The 12081-nt window shown below is 46.2% G+C and overlaps 1 protein-coding gene across 4 annotated transcripts in view; it reads left to right on the forward strand.

Annotated features, from left to right (window-relative positions):
* The window catches only part of GMEB2 (glucocorticoid modulatory element binding protein 2), a 40855-nt gene continuing 28774 nt past the window's right edge, over positions 1-12081 (forward strand). The window contains exons 1-2 of one of the 4 annotated variants that reach the window (XM_005291732.4): positions 1-322; positions 10327-10520. In XM_005291732.4, the coding sequence (XP_005291789.1) occupies positions 10390-10520 (131 nt within the window). In that variant the 5' untranslated portion in view covers positions 1-322; positions 10327-10389. Of the gene's footprint in view, positions 323-8794; positions 8974-10326; positions 10521-12081 lie in introns of those variants that run through there. The other 3 variants (XM_065566259.1, XM_065566258.1, XM_065566260.1) reach the window with 3 other exon arrangements.

The raw sequence follows: 12081 nt of genomic DNA on the forward strand, positions 1-12081 counted from the left end.
ACAGAGAGGGCAGAGCGGGAAGCGCGCGGACGGGGCCCGCTCCCCCTGCCGCGGCCCTCACGGCGCGCGCCAGCGTCCCAGCCCAGCAGCCAGCTCCCCAGCCGTCCTGTCGCGCAGGCGCGCTAGGCCAGGCCGGCACCTATTTCACAGCCCGGCCGGCTCCGCCGCCCCCGCTAAATAAGTCCCAGCAGCGCTGCCTTGCCCCCGCGTGCGCCTGCGCGGGGCAGAGCGGCGCGCGCCGGAGCCCGGCTCCCCCCTTCTCCCACCCGCCGCCTAACAAGGAGCCGGAGCCTGCGCGGGGCAGCGGGAGCCCGAGCCTGAGGTAAGAGCCGGGCCCGGCGCCGCCGCTGGGCCTCCGCACGCACCGTCCGGCCAGCGGGTCCCTGCGGAGCGTCAGGACGTTACGGCAGCGGCAGGGAGACGGCGGCAGCGCCCGGCCGCCCGCCCCGCTCTCCCCCCCCCCCCGCCCGGCGCAGCCAGCGTGAGCGCGCCCCCGCCCCCCCGTCCGGCGTTGCCAGCGTGAGCGCGCCCCCGCCTCAACCTTTCCCTCCCCTCCCCCTCCCCGCCTGCGCTGGGACTGCGGGGGCCCCCGCGCGCGGGAGGGGAAGACGCGGGCGCTGCCTGCCGCGTGGCGGGGGAGGGGCGGGAGGCTTCCTCGCAGCTCGCGCGGGGGTTGCACGCGCCGCCTGTGGAAATGCCCCCCGTGGGGCAGCGCGCGGTGTCCGGCTCCCCGGGCATTGCCTGCAGCCGAGCAGCGCGCGCGCCTTCGCGGGCACGGGAACCCCTGGCGTGGCGTGTAGCGTCTGCCCCACCCTGCCTCCAGATATAACCCCCCCCCTGCTCCGGGGATTGAATGCGGCGCCTGCCCCACCCTGCTGCTAGCTGTGCACACTCCCCTCCCCGGGCGCGGAGCGGATTGTCTGCACCACCTTGCGTCCCTTTGTGCTTCTGCTCCCCCTAGGCATTGCAGGCAGGGTTAGTACCAGGCACTCGCCGCACCCACGCCTTGCCGGCAGACCCGCCTCTGAATAGTGCCTGCAGTATGTACACCCTTTTCCTCTGGGCAGTGCCTGCACAATGTTCATATCCCCCCCCCCATCCCTTACAATACACCCCTTCTGGGTGTTGCATCTAGTGTCTTCTTACACTATCATACACCACCCTCTCTGGGTGTTATGTGCAATATTTGCACCCCACCCCCATTTAAATTCTCTCCTCCTCAGGGCATTATATGAGATGCACCCCATAACCTTTCATTGCAACCAGCCCCTGTTACTTTGCGTGCATTGTGCCATCATTGCAATTGCAAACACGCCCTTGAGCACTGTATAGAGTGTGTAAGTAAGATGTGCACCACCTTGTAGTCAAAAATACCTCAGACATTCCGTGGAAGCCCTTTTTTCTCTCACACACCTGCCAGCATTCTTGTAGTCTCCATACCCATATACCTCTCAAGGTCCAAGATCTCCCCTGCCATTGTATGCAATATGTTCACCTTGTGCAGTTTGTGCCCTCCCCCTCCCTGCCTTAAGCTCAAGTACCCCCCCCAAAAAACAGGGTTACTGGCAGCTCCCTGAGTTCCCGGTTACACAGTTGACCTAGTATCTGAGGCAAGTCCTCCTGGTTACTGTGACGCTCTGGTGTTGAACACTGCCATGACATGGAATATCTGTGGTATCATGAAAAGCACAGATACATAATTAAATATTAAAATTAATGTGTTGATTCTGTAATAATTACATTAATCTAAAATTTAGTGTTTCAATTTGTTTCCAAGCATTTTATGTTGGTGTGCACCTTCTGATTTGATGCAGAACTCAGGGCTGGATACTCTTCAGAAATGGGTTGGGGATGGAACCCGTTAACAGTTCCAAAATAAGCAGTTTTATGCCTGTTTCCAGAGAATGCAATTTGTGTTTGGGGATGGGAGGGGAGGTTTCTACCTCTCCTTCTGGCTGTTTGAAGTCAGGTCCAAGGAATTTTAATCTTTCCGCATATCCGAGTTTCTTAAAACATAGCGTCTCTTCTTTGTCCCTCTTTTCATCCATGTGGTCAGGCAGACAGCTGCAGTGATAGTGGATTTAATTAGGGCTGTCAAGCAATTAAAAAAATTAATCGCATGATTAATCGCGCTGTTACTAATAGAATGCTATTTATATAAATATTTTGGGATGTTTTGCACATTTTCAAATATATTGATTTCAATTACAACACAGAATACAAAGTATACAGTGCTCACTTTATATTTATTTTTTATTGTATTTGCACTGTAAAAATAAAGTAAATAGTATTTTTCAATTCACTTAATACAAGCACTGTAGTGCAATCTCTTAATCATGAGCGTTAAACTTACAAATGTAGAATTGTATACAAAAGATAACTGCACTCAAAAACAAAACATTGTAAAACTTTAGAGCCTACAAGTCCACTCAGTCCTACTTCTTGTTCAGCCAATCGCTCAGACAAACAAGTTTGTTTACATTTGCAGGAGATAATGCTGCCCACTTCTTGTTTACAATCTCACATGAAAGTGAAAACAGGTGTTCACGTGGCACTGTTGTAGCCAGCGTTGTGAGATATTTATGTACCAGATGCGCTAAGGATTCATATGTCCCTTCATGCTTCAACCACCATTCCAGCGGACATGCATCCATGCTGAGGATGGGTTCTGCTCGATAACGATCCAAAGCAATGCAGACCAACGCAAATTCATTTTCATCATCTGAGTCAGACGCCACCAGCAGAAGGTTGATTTTCTTTTTTGATGGCTCGGGTTCTGTAGTTTCCGCATTGGAGTGTTCCTCTTTTAAGGCTTCTGAAAGCATGTTCCATATCCTGTCCCGATCATATTTTGGAAGGCACTTCAGGTTCTTAAATCTTGGGCTGAGTGTTGTAGGTATCTTTAGAAATCTCACATTGATACCTTCTTTGTGTTTTGTCAGATCTGAAGTGAATGTGTTCTTAAAACGAACAAGATGCTGGGTCATCATCCGAGACTGCTATAACATGAACTATATGTCAGAATGCGGGTAAAACACATAGCAGGAGACATACAATTCTCCCCCAAGCTGTTGAGTAACAAATTTAATTAATGGATTATTTTTGTAATGAGCGTCATCAGCATGGAAGCATGTCCTCTGGAATGATGGCCAAAACATAAAGGGGCATACGAATGTTTAGCAGATCTAGCGTTTAAATACCTTGCAATGCCAGCTACAACAGTGCCATGCAAACATTTGTTCTCACTTTCAGGTGACATTGTAAATAAGAAGCGGGCAGCATTATCTCCAATAAACGTAAACCAACTTGTTTCTCTTAGTGATTGGCTGAACAAGAAGTAGGACTGAGTAGACTTGTAGGCTCTAAAGTTTTAATGTTTTGTTTTTGAGTGCAATTATGTAACAAAAAAATCTACTTTTGTAAGTTGTGCTTTCACGATAAAGACATTGCGCTATGGTATTTGTATGTGGTGAATTGAAAAATACAATTTATCATTTTTACAGTGCAAATATTTGTAATAAAAATAATATAAAGTGAGTACTGTACACTTTGTATTCTGTGTTGAAATTAATGAGTCCGGTGGCACCTTAAAGACTAACAGATTTATTAGGGCATAAGCGTCTAACCTGTTGCTGCCTAAAGTTTAAATGTTGTTTCTCTTAGCCTTCCATCTGCTTTGCCCTCTCACCAAATGTGTGTGTATATTTTAAACAATAAACAACCTTCCCTCACCCCCGATCATATAAAACCCTTGTTACTTCAGATGTGCAGTTAGTCTGGCTTTCTGGCAGGAGTCCTGTGGGATGGAAGCAGAGAACTTTGCATGCCATTAATTGCACTAGAAACATTACCGTAAATTTTAAGTGGATGAAATACAGACTTTCTTTCAGGAAAATTGCATGATCATTTCATCATGGTCCACATTGTAGTTATTGGCACAAAATATGCCTTTCATTTGTTATTAAAAAAAAAATAGAAGCTGCATTATGTTTGATTTTTTGTTACCGTCCTTGTAGAAATTTGCTGAGGTCTCGAGGAAATTCATTTTGTTGTCTCTCATCCTGTTTCCTAACTGTTCACATCTTAAAAGCACCATATAAGTTGGCATGATTGGCAGTCTTCACTCAGAAAATACCTTGTGATGGAACAACAGTCTGTTGCTGATAAGACTGGAGGTACACGGAAAGCGAAAGAGAGCCACTCTCCTAGCAACTCCTTGTATTCTTTTGGCTCAAGCTGTTGCTGTGAGAGCCTAGCTTTCATGAATGCTTAATTTAACCACCAAAATCTTGGGGGGGGGGAGGGGAAGAGCACTTATTTAAGGTTGAAAAAGTGGGGCATGTTTAGTTTAGAAAAGAGAAGAATGACGGGGGACATAAGTCTTGAAGTATGTGAAAGGTTGTCATAGAACGGATGGTGATCAGTTGTTCTCCATGTCCATTGAGGGAAGGGCAAGAAGTAATCAGCTGAGTTTGCAGCAAGAGAAACTTAGATTAGATATTAGGAAAAACTTTCTAGCTATAAGGATGGTTAATCACTGGACCAGGTTACCTAGACAAGTTGTGGAATCCCTGTCATTTTGAGGTTTTTAAAAACAAGTTAGACACCTGTCGGGAATAGTCCAGGCATACTTAAGCCGGCCTGAGTGTTGCAGGATGGATTAGATGACTTTTTGAGGTCCCTTCCAACCCTACATTTCTATGATTATAACACAGAGGTGGGCAAACTATGGCCCGCAGGACCGTCCTGCCTGGCCCCTGAGCACCTGGCCAGGGAGGGTAGCCCCATCCCCATCCCTGCTGTCCCCCCGCCCCCGCAGCCATGCCGCCGCGTGAGCAGCGCTCTGGGCGGCGGGGCTGTGTGCTTCTGCCAGGCAGCGCGGTGGCGTGTCTGGCTCTGGCCGGGCAGTGCAGCGGCCAGACTTGCTGCTCTGAGCAGTATGGTAAGGGGGCTGGGGAGTTGGATAAGGGGCGGGAAGTCAGGGGACAGGGAGCAGGGGGCGGTTGGATGGGGCAGAGGTTCTGGGGGTGGTCAGGGGACAGGGCGTGTGTGTGTGGGTGGGGGGGTGTTGGATAAGCGTGGGAGTCTCGGGGCTGGGGCGAGGATAGAGGTCAGGGGATGGGGAACTGGGTAGGTTGGATAGGCGTGGGGTCCCGGGGGGCCTGTCAGGGGCAGGGGTGTGGATAGGGGCGGGGCAGTCAGGGGACTGGGAGCAGGGGGGTTGGATAGGGGGTGGGGCCCTGGGAGGGAACGATTAGGGGACAAGAAGCGAGGGGGGGTTGGATGGGTTGGGAGTTCTGAGGGGGGCAGGAAGTGAGATGGGGCAGGAGCCAGCCTGTTTGGGGAGGCACAGCTTTCCCTACCCGGCCCTCCATACAGTTTTACAACCCCAATGTGACCTCAGGTCAAAAAGTTTGCCCATCCCTGTTCTAACAACTCTTAAGTTCTCCTTTTGTAACTGTTTCATGATTGGGTGGGCCATTATAGTGGTTGATCTTTGGATTGTACAGTAGCTAGAGCAAAGGGTCTCTGGCCAGTATTGGGAGGGTGAATAGGGTAGAATGAGATCTCCATCTAGAGTGGGATGATGGGTGCAGGTTGCTGAATGGTTAGTAGGTTGACATGTGAGATGCACTAATGCACTAGTTAAAGAGATGCACTAGTGCACTAATGCACTAGTGGAAGGTGCTCAGATACTATGGTGATAAGCATAGTATAAGAACCTATATAGAACAGAAAGTTGTGGTCCCTGGGAAAGCATGGAAGAACAGGTTGTCTAGTCATAAGTTAGTAATAGGCTCTGTTACAATTTGAATCCAGTATGAAGTGTTTCCTTTGGGACAGCGGTGTGCTTTTTCTGTGTCTTGACCGTTAGGTGGGAAAGTTTGGCTGGGAATAATAGGGCAGAGATAAAGCTGGTTTAGAAATTTTGACTGCAAATTCTCTTACTTTCATATGTGATTTGTTAGTGGTGTTAGCTAGCAACTAGAGGGTCTAGCCGAGAGCAGGGCTTCATTGTGCTAGGTGCTGTACATGCATAGTAAGAGAGATTTCCTACCCTGAAGAAGTGGCCAAGACAGACAAATGTGGGAGAAAAGAAGTACAGTCCCAATTTTACGGATGTACAGCTCTTTGAAGATTTGAGCTTGAGTTGTAACTGTGTCTGATCTGAAGCTGAAAATAAGAACTGGCCTCCCACCTCAGTGGTTGGAAGTGGCACCAACTGGTAGAAAAAACTATCTGCCCATCTGCTTGCCTAAATTCCTGTTCTGGCTCAGCTCAGATTGCCATGGCCTGTACTGCCCTTTGGGAAGCAAGCCTATAGCTGACTGTAGTGCTCTTCCCAAAGTGCCATATGACAAGGAAGCTGAAGCAGGGAATAGTTCTTTCTCATCTTTGTATTGGTCAGCTAGTACACCCAGGATTTTTAAATGTAGGTCAGAGCAGATCTGCAGCTTGTCCTTGAGGGAGGGGACATGCAACACAATTATCTTTTTTTTAAAATAATACACTTGGCTGGGAAGAAGTGGGGGGAGGGAAAAGACCCAAGGCAACTTCTGTTTTGTTTTGTTTGGCAAACAACTTGAGGGTCAGGTTGTTCTTGTAAGGAGCCTTAAACTGTCTTAGCCTCTCCCCTGCTCTGCTTTTCTGTAGGATGAGTGGAGTATAAAACCGAGGCTCCAATCTGCAACGAGCACCGTGTGAGTGGACCCCTGTTTCTGGGCTGAGCTCTGCTGACTTCATTGGGGCTTTACCTGGGTATGGGGGTCCATGTGTAGAAAAGAGTACCTCAGTTTTGGACAGCAGGGCTCTGGGTAAAGATACCAGACACTGTCAAAGAAAGAAGGACGAATGGGTAAAAAGGGTACAAGCGAAGCCAGGAGATGATACAAGGCCTAGAACAGGAGTACAGAGAGCCTGGGGAGACAGCAGGCAGAGGCTGGATCTGGAGCTGTTCAGCAGCAGTTCTGCTCCCTGCGTGCTGCAGAGCCGTGCCCAGGCTGGCTACTTGCCCCGAGTTGGCAGCTGATGATTCAGAGCTCTGTGGTTCTTACACAAGAAGAGATTCCAGGCCTTGCTCTAGGGGCAGGGCTTGGGCACTTTGGGGTTATAAAGTGGCTGGGTATGTGGCCAGGCAGGCAGAGACAGCCAGGGCAGCAGCTGTGAGCACCAATGCTCAGACCGGTAAGGAGGGGAAAGGCTGCCATTGGCACCCTGTGCGAAGCCTGGGAGCAATAGAAATAGCTTTGTGTGTGTGTGTGTGTTTGTAATGTAGTGTAGTATAGCGTAATGTAGATGTGGAGAAGAGGGTGTGTAAGAGAAGGAAAGAGCGCATTAAATGAGTAGGGCTTCTGTTAAGGGTTTTGTCACTTATAGTCTTTTGCATTTGAATCTCTGATCCCAGAATCCAAACTATCTGCCACAGTCTGTTTTGCACCTGGAGAAAGTAGTTCCAGAGGTGTTTAAGATGGCATCCTTAAGTGTGGTGTTGCTCTGCTCTGAAAAGTAACTTTGTTTGTTTGTGTGTTTGTTTTTTAAAAAAGCATGATGTGGTTCCACATTTAGTATGTCAGATATTGCTCACTTCACAAGTAAAGAATTTTTTTTCTCCCCTAATCGTCAGCCTTTCAAGCTCAGAACACAGCATAGCTTTCAGGTACCAAGCTTTCTGGCTCTTGCATTTTCACCAGTAATAAACTTTCTAAAGGGCAAATGCTGCTCTCACTTACAGTGATGCAGCATTATTGTGGGTTTGCACAAATATAAACAATAGTGTAATTTTAAGCCTGTAGAGTTACAGACATGGCCCTACAACTGGAACTTAGTTAATCGTTTTTTTCATGGTACATGAGCCAAAAGTATCCAAGTTTATTCTCTCAAACTAAAGTTATTGTTCTGCAGGGATGACTGTTGTAATAACTTTGGTAAGTAAAGTGAGACTCGGTGGACCGAAGGAACAGATCCGCTGAGTAAGAAAATGCCATTTTTGCATAATCACATTTCAGAATAGAACTGAACTTTAAATGATAAATAGTACCACTACTAGCTGGAGACTCACTTCTGCAGTGCAGTCTATTATACATGGTATATCTTGGTATTATGATAATGTGAACAGACTTTCTAACAAAGAGCACTGCAGTGCAGAACAATGAAAGTGTTAAGCTGTGTGTAGGTGCAGTGTGACAGCTTCACTGCTTAACATAATCTTGTCTATATCAGTGAAACTAACAGAGGGATTCCCTGTGGTGATACATTTAGTAAGGCAGAGAAGTCTTCTGATTCTTCAGGGAGTCTTTTTTGTCCCCCTTCAGTCAGTAGCAGCTAGGAGGCGAGCCAGTAATGGGAACATATTACAAAAGTACCCATGAAAGCTTATGCCCAAATAAAGCTGTTAGTCTTTAAGGTGCCACCAGAGTCCTCATTGTAGTAATGGGAAAGAAAAACTATGGAAAGCGGATAGCAAAAGCTAGCTGAGACAGTTATGCCTTTAAAGGGAAACCATCAACATTAAAATCCGAACTTTAAAAATATTTTTTTCTCTTAAATTTGTTATTGATCCCTTAGAAACATTGACTTGAAAACAGTTTTCTCTGTCACTTTGTGCTTTCCAATTCTGCAAAGTTTTGTTTTGGGCTAAAACTTCTGAGAATGGAAGGAATTTGCATTTACATCCTGGAGCTGACTGGTTTCCATGAATCAGTGTCCAGAAACCACTGTGACCTCCAGAAACCTGAAGACATTCTCTTCTGCTCCTTACAGGAATATCGTAAGACACATTTTGGAATCACCGAGGTCAATGGGGCCCCAACTTGGTGGGGGACTAGATGCTACCACAGTATAAATGTTAAATAAGAATAGGAATCTTATGGGATTGTACCAGAGAAGCAGGAGGATGTGCAAGTGTTAACAGTGGAAAAATCCTAGCAGCAGCAGAGATGGACTGGAGACCAAGGGCTTTTGGGGCTGGCATAAGTAAGTCAGGCGCTGTGGTGACTGGATAGTGGGTAAACTTCAAGGGGAGAGGAAGAGAAAGGGTAACAGTTGCTCACAACAGGTAGTGAAAAGTGTAGTGTGTAAAAGTTTTAAAAAGAACAGGACTTTTTTTGCAGATACAGACTAACATGGCTGCTACTCTGAAACCTAAAAGTTTTAAGCACATTAAAATAGGAAACACACAAAGTTTTAAACATAATTTTAGTGACATTCACCTAAGACATTAACAAGAAAAGAGAGACATTATAGATTGAGGGTATATTCCAAACAGAGTAGCCAGGGTTGTTGTTTTGAAATACTTTTAGTGCCAGTATAGAGGATTCTGGGGTATCTTTGCCTTGAAGTTGCTAGTACAGGTAGCACTTTGAAGCCAACTCCTAATTGATAGAATTAAGAAGATGCTTTCTCCGTCCACGACAAAGTAATCACTATGAAGTTTCTTGCACTTTACTTTGAAGCATCTGGTAGTGGCTACTGTCAGAGACAGGGTGCTGAACTAGAATGACCATTGGTGTGACCTGGTAAAGCAATTCCTATATTCTGAAGTGCCGTGGGTGCTGGCAAAGAGGATGCTGGGCTATATCAGAGCCCTGAAGACCTTGACTGCTGCAACTCAATAACAGTCCAGATGGGAGCAGGAGATGACATACATCAGCCTCTCTCCCCATTGTAAAATAGATGTGGGGAGGAAGAAATAACAACAGAGAAGAGCCTCCGATTGCAAAACACAGTCCAATTGTCACAAGGCATACAATGCTCAGACACTAACTTGCTGGCCAATAGTTCTGTAGTGTCAGGAGTAGCTAGCCAGTTGACGATATCCTTTGGTGAATAATTACATTTATAAATACCAGTGATATGGGCAGGCTCTACTGTTTGAATGTTTTTTCCCAGGGTGCCATTTTATGGGGCCAAAAAAATGCAAGGTCTGGCCTCTACCGGTTGTTTCACTTTATGAACATAGGCAGTACTGGGAGAAGTCCAGCTACCATGTAATTTTGTTGTCTCAAATGGCTTCTGAAGTAGCACCCACACAACAGCAACAAAGCATATTAAAATCCTACACCCAATACTAAGGTATTTGGGTTCCTATGCATAGACTTGGTACATTTTCCAATATCTCGTCTTACGGTTCTTATATTCTTCACTTAGACTATTTTCAAGATGGAACCAGTGGGATGGGAATTACTAATATTTTATTTGGGATGCAGGATTTACCTGTGAAATCCTTGAGAAGGTCTTGGTCCTGTTCTGTGTTCTTATCTTCCTAGCCATTTTTACTAGTGGGGATCTTCTCATGTATCACATTTTTGGTCTTTCTTTCTTTGACAGGAAACCAGTTCACGGAGGGACCTCTCCACCCAGCTGGTGATCTCTGTGCTCTCCTGCCTAACCATGGCAACCCCAGATGTGAGCGTTCACATGGAGGAGGTGGTCGTGGTAACGACACCTGACAATGTGGTTGATGGCAGTGGTGTGGAAGAAGTGAAAACTGTGCTAGTGACCACAAACTTGTCTCAACATGGGTAAGAAATGGTTTCACCATATGCCATAGAAGTGATATGGAGGTTGGGGCTTTAATATTCAACCCAAGCAGACATCAAATACCCACGAAATACAGGTTCAGAGTAGGAATGCGAGTCAGTCCCTTATGATCCTGCCTGTGCTGTGCTTGGTTGACTTATTCCTTGACAAGGGAGGACCAAGATTTCCCCCACCACCTTGGATACCATGCTAACCAAGTAGAGTTTGATTAATAATCCCCATATCCCCTTCCTGATAATCTGTGGCCAAGTACATGTAGCCAGGAAAACAGCGTTTACCAACAGCTGTTAAACTTCGGAGTGGCCAAGTTGGGTTAAAACTGGGCTTTAGCTGAGTGTCTTGTCTACACTGTAATTTCTACTATGTTGAAGGAACTTTAGTTACAACACTGACATTGTTAAAACATGGTTTGGTTTTGTAGCATACACTGTTCCCAAATAGGGTTTAATCATATTCTGCTACAATCCTGGACTTTGGCTGACCTGACGTGAGACTCAAGGCCATGGTAAAAATCACTTTGGTTTTGTCTACCCTGCAGGCCCAAACCATGTTGTACCCTGGGTCAGGGGACAACCAAATTGCCTGATATTGTAGGAATTGTTGCAAAGACAAAACTAGGCTTCTGCTTGAGCTAATGCTTTGATTTTTTGAATTTGGTTGGTCTTATCCATACATGCTGTACTAAACTGTATTATAGCTTGGTTCAGGTACAGTAGAGTTTAATCACTGTTGTTAAGCTCTTTCATTTTTGTAGTATGGATGGAAACTATAGCAGGGTTTTAAAACACAGTTCTTGGTTGAGGGGAGTGTGATGCATTCATGTCCACTCTAGTCATGGAGACTGTTAGTTACTGGAATGTCTTAAACTGTAATGCAGACAGGCCCTAAAGCAAAAGGGGGATATCTCCTCCCAAACATTCAAGATGGACAAATGGCTTTAAATTAAAGCAAAAAAAGTAAAAGTAAATGTTGCTGTTTTCCTTGGGTGAGTGGGGAAAGAATACAGGATACAGTACTCTCCTCTCCATGAAATCATGTGAGGAAATCCTTTTGCAATCCCACACTCTCCCCTCCCAGCATTTTGCTGACATCAAATAGGTGTCTCGGTGTCTCTTCTCATATTAGGAACAGTGCAGACTCCAGTGGTTTTCTCCTTGAATCACCCTTATGCTTACTTGCTAAGACATACCAAGTAATAAGGTAGGGAGAGAGGGCCTTCTCTTGAGCAGCAGTTAATTGACCTCTAGTTCAATCTACTGTACTGTGGAAACATGAACCGTTTGAGTCTTTTACTCTTCTTCTACTGCAGTATCATTAGTTTGAGAACCATATATTTTAGAGATGGAAGAGACATGCTAGGTTATCCCTAGAGAGGAGGCGGGGAGGTTTTATGATTAAGGCACTTGAATGGGACAAGGGAGATCTGGGCTAAATTCTTAGCTGTGTCCAGACTGCCTGTGTGACCATGGATAAGCCACCTAATCTTTCTGTACCTTAGTTCATTATCTGTGAAATGGGGATAATGGCACTTCCCTACCCCTC

Source organism: Chrysemys picta, chromosome 13, assembly GCF_011386835.1.
Source record: "Chrysemys picta bellii isolate R12L10 chromosome 13, ASM1138683v2, whole genome shotgun sequence".
In the NCBI taxonomy this organism is placed as follows: Eukaryota; Metazoa; Chordata; order Testudines; family Emydidae; genus Chrysemys; species Chrysemys picta.